General features: G+C 57.9%; 1 protein-coding gene across 1 annotated transcript in view; it reads left to right on the top strand.

The window, feature by feature from the left end:
• The first annotated feature begins 4,026 nt into the window (after positions 1 to 4,026).
• Positions 4,027 to 9,210, top strand: part of NOTCH3 (notch receptor 3) — a 32,664-nt gene continuing 27,480 nt past the window's right edge. Inside the window, exons 1-2 of the mRNA XM_027586918.1 lie at positions 4,027 to 4,173; positions 6,720 to 6,798. Of these exons, the coding sequence (XP_027442719.1) occupies positions 4,059 to 4,173; positions 6,720 to 6,798 (194 nt within the window). The 5' untranslated portion in view covers positions 4,027 to 4,058. The remainder of the gene's footprint in view (positions 4,174 to 6,719; positions 6,799 to 9,210) is intronic.

The raw sequence follows: 9,210 nt of genomic DNA, 5'->3' as shown, positions 1-9,210 counted from the left end.
GGTGGTGGCAGAGGGAGAAACAGACTCCCAGCTGATCAGGGATCCGGCGTGGCTGGATCCCAAGACCCCGGGATCATAACCTGAACCAGAGGTAGACGCTTAATGGACTGAACCACCCAGGTACCCCTGGAGCTGGAACCTTGAGGAATAAACGGGAGTTCCCCCGGTACAGGAATGGGGGGGGTTGGAAGGCATGTCAGAAAGAGGGACCAGCATGGGCAAAGGCGTGGCATGTGTGGGAAATAACAGAGTATTCCCTATAATTAGAAGAAAATACATTTTTGAAGAGAACGCATTGGCTGTGAGATCCTGCTTGGGGTGGGGGAAAGCAAAAAGGTCCTTTTAACTAGCTGGGTGTCCCAGCCAAGGGAAGAACGTGGGCAAAGGCCATGAGGGTGCAAGGCCTGCTGGGTGAGGAGGGAGTTTGACTCAGTGTGATGGCGGGGAGGGCTGGAGAGGGCACGGACAGGCTAAGGGCTCTGAAAGCAAAGCCAGGGGTGGGGTGGGGGCTTGGATTTCCTCCTGGGGTGCTGGGCACGGGGAGGGCCTGAAGCTGCACCTGCCCTAGGGCCTGTTGACTCAGCACACTCACTGTGAATCAGGCTGCACCCCTTCTTGTGCAACTTTTGTCTTTTTCGCTGCCCAATCCCCAGCCCCACCCCACCCCACCCCACCCCTCACACTCCATGTGGCCTGGAGTCACTCAGACCTGGGTTCTAGGAAGACCTCAGTTCTTCCTCTAGAAAGCCTCCAGCAAGTCACCAGAAGATGGGCAGCTTCTCCCTCCCCGTGGGAGCTGCATCCAGATGGGGGAGGGGCAGAACATCCTCAGTTCCTGTCCCCAGGGGCTGGCCTATTTATACCCGCCAGACCAGGCTCTGGCCAATCATTCAACTTGCACCCTTGGCTCTTCATGCTTCTTCTTTCTCGCTAACAGTACTTCTCTGCCTCATTCCCCTCTTCCTCTTCCAGCATTTAAAAATCATCTAACGTATTAATGGATGGACAAGCAAAATATGATATAACCATTCAATGGAATATTAGTCAGCTATGAGAAAGAATGATGCTACATGGGGGAACCTTAAAAGCATTATGCTGAGTGAAAAAAAGCCAGACACAAAAGGCCCAACACTGCCTGATTCCATGTACACAAAATGTTTAGAACAGGCAAATCCGGGGTGGCTTAGTCAATTAAGCGGCTGCCTTGGGCTCAGGTCATGATCTTGGAGTCCCGGGATCAAGCCCCACATCAGGCTCCCTACTCAGTAGAGAGCTTGCTTCTCCCTCTGCTCCTCACCTCACTCACTCTCGCTCGCTCTCTCACACTCTCTCGAATAAATAAATAAAATCTTAAAAAAAAAAAAAAAAGAACAGGCAAATCCTTAGAGGCAGAAAGCGGATTGGTGGCTGACAGGGGCTGGGGGAGGGGGCTGGAGAGTGACTGCCCTTGGGGAATGCGGCTTCCTTTAGGGGTGATGGAAGTGTCTTGGAAGTACATAGAAGTGATGCTTGCACTAAATGTCTCTGAGCTGTACATTTTAAAATGGTAAGTGGTTAATTTTATGGTATGTGAATTTTATCTCAGTTTAAAAAAAAACCTCAGAGGAAATCATTAGTCCATGCCAAAACCAGCGGGTGAAGGTGTGATGGGCACCAGGATATTCACATCGTCTAAGTATCTCCCCACATGATATTGATATTGATTTATTATGGGAGGAGGATGGGAAGAGAATAGTACCTCAACTGTAGGAAAACCTAGCCAACTTCCCCCAAGTGATCAAATTCTAACATCACCAGTGTTGGGAACTGACATCAGGTACCTCCGGATACAAGGCACCGGAGAGGACCACCATCACCTCTGTGGTTCCGGACAAAGACACACACCCTGAACCGGGTCAGGAGGAACCAACAGATTGGCCTGCTGGGGGACATTCTGTGAAACAGGTGATCTCCACTCTCCAAAAATGTTAATATCACAAAAGACAAGGAAAAGCTGAGGAACTGATTCAGATTACAGGACACCAAGAGACATGACCACTTCATGAAACATATGGTCAGGGATTAGATCCTGGGCCAGTGAAGAAACATGTTATAGAAGATGCTATCGGGGCAACAGAAGACTTGGAACATGGACTAAGGGGGACAGCTGTGGTCTGTTTGGGTAAGAGTGCGCTTTTGCTCAGGAAACACACAGTGGTGTATTAGGGGGTAAAGGAACATCACATCCACAGTTTGCTCTCAAAAATAAAAAGGCACATTGGGGCACCTGGGTGGCTCAGTCAGTTAAGCGTCTGAGTCTTGGTTTCTGCTCTCGGGTCATGATCTCTGGGCCGCGATGTGCTCAGCGGGGAGTCTGCTTGGGATTCTCTCCCTCTCCCGCTGCCCCTCTCCCTGCTTGCAGAGGCTCTTTCACTCTCAAAATAAATAAAAACTTAAAAAAATTAAAAAGCACATGGATAGATAGATATGTTTGTGTGTCCATATATATATATATATATATATATATATGATTATAACGCAAATGTGACAAAGTGTGGAAAGAGTTGGTGAATCTGGACAAAGGGTATATGGAAATTACGTTATTCTACATTTGAAATTATTTTAAAATAAAAAGGTTAAAAGTTGCCTGAAGATCTCCGGGTGCCCTTGTGACTATCTCCCATTATGGCCTCCCCAATGCTCAGTCCCAGTGTTCAGCTGCACATGGGTGACCCCCAGGCTCCACGGATTCAACACCTCACCCCCCAAACCATTTCTCCCCCCTGTAGCCTCACCACCCAGCAAATACCAGGGAGGCAGCTTGGCTTCCTTCTTCCTCCTCATTCCAGCCAGTGTGACCCCTGGCCTGTCCACTCCTTCTCCTTTCTCTGCTCCCTCCTGTGGGTGCAGGCCTTGTCTCTGCTGGGATGTTTTCCCTCTAATTCATCCTTCCTGGCTGAGCTCCACTGGACCCTCCTCTGGGAAGCCCTCTCTGGGGGAGGAAGGTATACCCTCAGCCCCTGGAACAAAGTCAGACATAGAGCTGGAGCTTCATACCTACTTGTTGAATAAATGAATGAACAAATAAGTAACTACCCTCAGGCAAAGCCCTCACGGACCCCTCTATATACCCTTCCCAGACTCTGTCCCTCCCTCTGGCCCAGCTCTGAACCCATAGTGCTGGGGGTGGGGGACAGGGGTCTGTGTCCAGCTTTTTCTTCCCCAGACTGAGGGCTCCTCAGGCCTGGGCTTGGGGCCTTTGGGGGGTCGCCATTATCATCACAGGGACAGAGTGGGCTGCTCCGCAGCTTTGCAGCATGTCTGATTTTGGAAAAGGCAGTTGATCAAATTGAGCAAGGCTGAGCTGCAAAGCTGTGTAGGCTATGGGTGGGGCTGGGGGCTGGGATGGACCTTTGGAGTTCACACAGGGTAGTGAGGAGCTTTCTAGGAGAGCTGAGAGTAAGAAGGTGTGTGTGTGTGTTTGCCCATATGCCTGAGTGTCCTTCCTAATGTGTGTCTGAGGTCTGAGACTGCAAATGCTGTGCTGGGCTCAAGGCCTCGCCGGGCCTGAGCTTTGGGTTTGTGTTTTATATTTGAAGTCCCCATGAAGCTCTCTGCGTAGTCTGCATCTGTGCATGGTAGCTGTGTGTGCATGAGCTCCTCAGGACGTGCTTGGCCTCAGTTTCAGGGTATCTGACGTCTGTATTTGTGCCCTGGCTCTGTGTCCCCTGCTCTGAGTGTGTGCTGGGAGCTGGGGTGTTCACGAAGCCGGTGTGTCTGTCACTGAGGGTTCAGCCCACGCTTCACCGCATGGCCGGCCTCAATTTCCTAGGTCTGCGGGTCCCAGGCTGTGTGGGTGGAGGGTGGGCAGAGACCCCGGGAGGCCGGGAGGTGGGGTGTGGGGGGGTGCGGGGGAGCGCAGGGCCGGCCCCGGGGCGGGGCGAGCCGCCCAGGGCTGGGGGCGGGGCGGCCCGGCAGCCTCACTTTGGCGAAGTTGGCGGCGCGGAGGCTGGCCCGGGACGCGCCCGGAGCCCAGGGAAGGAGGGAGGAGGGAGGAGGGAGGGTCGCGGCCGGCCGCCATGGGGCCGGGGACCCGGGGCCGCCGCTGCCGCCGCCCGATGTCGCCGCCGCCACCACTGCCGCCCGTGCGGGCGCTGCCCCTGTTGCTACTGCTAGCGGGGCCCGGGGCTGCAGGTGAGGGGCTGGGACCTAGCGGGAGGGACTGGGGGTGGGTGGGTTGGGGGAGGGTAAGAGCGGAGTTTAAGGACACCCGAGTCTGGGGCTGGGGGGCTGGCCTAGGAGCTAAGGACCAGAGCTGGGGCAGGGAGCAGGAGCCCGGGGGCTACGTGCCAGTCCCCGGGGGTCAGGGGCTCAATGGGGGGAGGGGGCAGGGCCCCAGAGGTCCGCAGAATAGGGGCTCAGGAGCGATCAGAGTTGGGGATGAAGGGACCAAGGAATGAGGGAGTGGGAGCTTGAGGTGCGGGGATCAGGGACGCAAGATCGGGGGGACCAAGAGTCTGGGGCTCGCTCCCAATGCACGTCGGTCTGGAGTCCTGGGAAGGTCACGATTGGAGCCCAATACCCCCAGGCTGGGAACCCCTCGCACAAAAGCCCCCCTACACACCCAGGGCTGGCTTGGCCGGGCGGGGGACGGGGAGGGGGCGCGAAGTTCTCGGAGCTCCGAACTCGGGGAAAAACTTCTCAGGCCGGAGCGCCGCAAGACCCGGAGCCGGAGTAGGAGCTGGAGCCACAGCGGCGCCCGCGCCCCTTTCCCCGCCCGCGGCCCCGCTCCCTCCCTTGGCCGCCGGGACCGGGCGGCCACGGGACCCCGCCCCCGCGAGGGGAGGGAAAGGGAGGGCGGGGGGCGCGAGCCCACGTGCTCCTTTCCAGCTCCAGCGCCCCGTCTCCGCAGCCCGAGCCCCTCCCCAGCCGGCCGGGGCCCCCCGCCCCTCCCCCTGCCCGTTCTCCCTTCCCCCGCTCGGGACAATGGCCGCGCCGTCTAGACACCCCCTCCCCCCCGGGCCGGCCTCGCGCTTTCTTTGCCAGACAAAGCGGGACGGGCGGCGGGGCCTGGGCGGGGGCTGCGGGGGCGCACACCCCCAAGGGAGGCCTGGCCGGCGGAAGAGGGGCGCGGGCCGAGCGGCCCTGGCCCGGGGTCCCGGGGAGCCGCTGTGGGGCTCGGCGCTGGGAAGGAAGGGCCTGCACCGCCCAGCCCGGTGCCCGACCGACCGGGCAGGATCGGGCAGGAGCTGCCGCCCCCGCGGGGCCGGCGAACACACACATGGCCTATCACACTCTCAGGCACACACAGCCCTGGGTGACACATGCAGATGGGGACGTGCACACACACACGCACACGCACTACACCCGCAGAATGGATACGCAGCTCACACACTAACATACTTGTACATACAATTACACATGTTCATACATTTCAGGGATCACCAGCCCAACAAGGCCTTGTACACGCTGCCTGCACACATTCAGACACATACAGACACAGATCCAAGGCATGCCTGCACCCAGTTTATACACGCAGACAGGCACATCCAACCCATCCACAGACACACCTGAGAATACACTGGTCCCGCAGAGACACACAGCTGTATACCAGATAAACGGTTCACATGCACGGGCACCCACCACAGATCCAGCATGCACAGAGACACCCGTGTACTTCAAGCACACACACATGTCACTCACATGGCCCACAGTTTGGCGAGGCCCACAGTCTGCATCACGTGGCTCCTAGTGTGAGTTCACAAACCCCCACAGGCCCCTGTCTGGGTGGTAGTGTGCTGTCTCTGCCTGTCCCCTGAGGAAGGGGACACATGCCATGTTGTCCTCTTCTCATGTCCAGCTCAACTTCTGTCCCTCCCTCTCTGTCTCTGTACATCTCAGCCTCTCTGTGTCAGCCTGCTTCTGGTTTCCTTCTTTGGGTCTCCGTTTTTCTTCTCTATCTCCCTCCATCTCTCTCTTTCCATCTCTATCTGTGACACACACACACACACACACACACACACACACACACACACAGAGGCCCCACACCTGCCGGCACACACAGTTCTCCACTAGCTCACACCCAGCCGCACCCCAGACCAGTCTGACAGGACAGTTAGACTGCCACACCCCAGAGGGACACAGCCCGCAGGGATGGGGACGCTGGACAGGGCAGCACATGCCTAGTGCAGGATGCTCCTCCCTTCAGCCCACACCCTATCCCTGCACCACCCAGTGCTGGCTGTGCATGGGGTACAGGCCTTGGCCCCTCTCACCAGAGCACCATGCAGCTCTGCCCAGCTGGAGTAGATGCCCGACATCAGGGCAAGAAAGACCCATGGCCCCAGGCCTCCTTGCCCCTGCCCTCTCCATTACCCTGGGATTTGGGCACACAGCCCCAGGCCTCCCTTTAACGCTCAGCACCCTCACTTCCTGCCTCTGCACCCCCCATTCTGGCAGCTTCCTGAGTCCCCACATCTGGCACAAGTCAGCACCTCCTCCTGCCCGCCCTTGCCTTGTGGTTCCCAGGGCTTGAGCTGGCAGGGACAGCTGCAGCCCCAACAGCTGGGGCCAGGGCGGGGGGCCGTGGGAACTGTGGATGCGGGGGCTCCATGCACCCACAGAGACACCCCCAGCCCATTGCAGCTGTTGCCTGGGGGAGGGAAGGATGGGCTCTGTCACTCTGAGCGAGGGTTCCTGGGTGCCTGGTTGACCCCCCGCTTTCCTTTGTTCCTACATAGCACCCCCTTGCCTGGACGGGAGCCCGTGTATGAATGGAGGTCGCTGCACCCAGCTGCCCTCCCGGGAGGCTGCCTGCCTGTGAGTGCCTGGCTCTGAGCCATCAGTGGGTCCTGTGTGGGGAAGTTGTCTGTCTTCTCCCCTTGCCTCTGTGTCCACCATGGATGCCTCTACCCCTTCCTACATGTGTATGGCTTGGGTAACCTCTTGTTTCCCCACTGGAATCGAGCAGGGTTAAGAACTGAGGAAGGTTAAGAGCAGGGGCTCTGCAATTTGTCTGGCCTGGGTTCAGATCCCACATTGTGTTGCTGACTGCCTGGGACCTAAACCCTTTAAGCTTTTGGTGTCCTGGTCTGGAAAACAGGCACACTAACCCCCACTTCACAGAGTTCTTGGCTGCCTGAGGTCGCGTATAAAGCCTCTGAGGGAGGCAGTTATTATTCAATCAACAGATCTTCAGGGACCAATGGCTTGGCAGTAATGGGTACACCAATTGCATCCTCCCATGTCTCAACATTTAGTGGTGGGGGTACAGGGGACCTGTAATACAGCCCTGCTCTGTCACTGTCTTGCTCTCTGACCTTGGGTTAGTCACTTCTCTCTGGATCTCATTGCATCTGTGAAATAGGGGTGCTTCTCCCTGGCTTGTGACCCATGAAGGGGTTCAAGAATTCAGTTGTTGGATGATACAGGGAAAGGCAGAGGGTTGGAGTTGCTGAGCAGAAGCTGGGAAAAGAACTGAGCAGAGGGAGACAAAACTCAGTTTGAATTCTGGGCTCTGGGATACCTTGAGCAGGTGCTTTGAGCTCTCTGAACCTCAGTTTTTGCAACTGGAAAATGGGGCAATCATAGTTCCTCCTTTATGGGGTTGATTGTAAAGATTAAGAGACACTTCATATGATGAACTCAGCTTGGTGCTCAGCGTACAGTAACTGCTCCATAAATAGGGATGATGATGATGATGATGATGATGATGATGATGATGATTAATAATGGTAGGGGCACAGGAAATATGTGCCACAAAGGGGAACGTCTCAAGGTTTTGGGGAAATGCTTGGTTCCTTTTATAATATCGTCATTAGTAATAGTAGTCATTGATTGATTCATTAATGTATTCGTTTATTCAACTACATGTGTGCCATGCTGGGCGGGCCTGGGGTGAATTTTGATCCCGGAGAGCCCCTTTGAAGTTACACACGCACTTTGGAGCCCCACTTGGGCTCACCAGGTGGGGGCTTAGCCTGGCCGAGCGGGTTCCTCGGGTTGGGAGTCTGCGATGGTGCGGGGTGGGGGAAAGTGTGACCTTATCCGGAGCCACTCACCTGGGAGGCGGAGCCGCGGGGCCGGGCGCCTGCGCAGTGGAGCTCTGCGCCTGGAATACAGCCGACAGGTGAATGCTGCCACGGCTGCCCCGCCCCTCAACAGGTGAATCACCAGCGCGCGCGGCTGCCCGGAGCCCGGATTCCCCGGAGTGGAGCGGGCTGTTCCCAGAGCTGGGCCGTGGGAACCACTCCCCACGGGCCCCCCAATCGCCTTCAAGGTTCTAAATACTCGTGTCTTTTCAGGAACGCCCCAGTATGTTACCCCTCCTCGGATCCCCCTTAGCCTCTTCCTCAGAGTAGCCTCCCAAGCCGTCGTCTCTGTCTCCCAGTCCTCGCCGCAGCCCCTCCCCTCCCCTCCCGCTGACCCCCAACCAAGTGTGCTCTCCCCCTTGTCCGTTTCCCCCGAAGCCCTGGCTGTGAGGCGGGGCGCGGGCGGAGGCTGGAACCGGCCCGACCGGTCGGCAGGGGAGCGGGGCGCAGAGCGTGGGAACCCGCCCGGGGCGTCGGGAGGGGGCCGCGCGGCCGCGCCCTGCCTGGCAGTGGGACCCGCAGTCCCCGGCGCCCGGCGCAGCGCGCCCCCTCTCGGCACGCAGTCGTGACGGACGTCCACGCCCTGCGGGTCTTTGGGGAGGGGGCTGGGAGCCTGGCCTTCCTTTCTTAACGCCGTTGGCACCCCTGCCCTGCCGTGTCCTGGCCTGTTTCGCTGGGGGCCGGGGTGGGGGGATTTTGTGGGTGACGCTAGGGACTGAGTCAGCTGCCTGAGGTTAGCCCCAAGCGACTGGGGCGAGCCAGAGGGAGGGACCGCGCGAGGGGTGGGCAGCGTCGGGGGTGGGGCCTTGGACCCTCTTGCCAGTCCAAACCCTTCCCTCCCACCCCGCCAGTGTCCCTCCGGAGGTTTCCAGTCCCAAGGCCAACCGCCTTATTTCCCTCCTACTCAAGGTTGCCTTGGTGGGTTTGGGGAAGGGTCTGCAGGCCGGAGGACTCTCTCCCAATAAGAGGGCGCCGGCATTGGTGTCCACCTCCTCCTCCCGGTGGCGGGAAGGGTTGTATGTGCCTCCAGGAAAGGAGTGGAGGATTTGTCTGTCCACATGAGAGCTACCCATCTGTGAACTGCGCTGTGGATTTGGGTCTGAATGTTCGCCAGGCCAGTATGTCGAATTGGCTGTCCCGA

Source organism: Zalophus californianus, chromosome 1, assembly GCF_009762305.2.
Source record: "Zalophus californianus isolate mZalCal1 chromosome 1, mZalCal1.pri.v2, whole genome shotgun sequence".
NCBI lineage: Eukaryota > Metazoa > Chordata > Mammalia > Carnivora > Otariidae > Zalophus > Zalophus californianus.
Note: the sequence above shows the minus strand (reverse complement) of the source record. Positions and strands in the feature narration are given on the sequence as shown.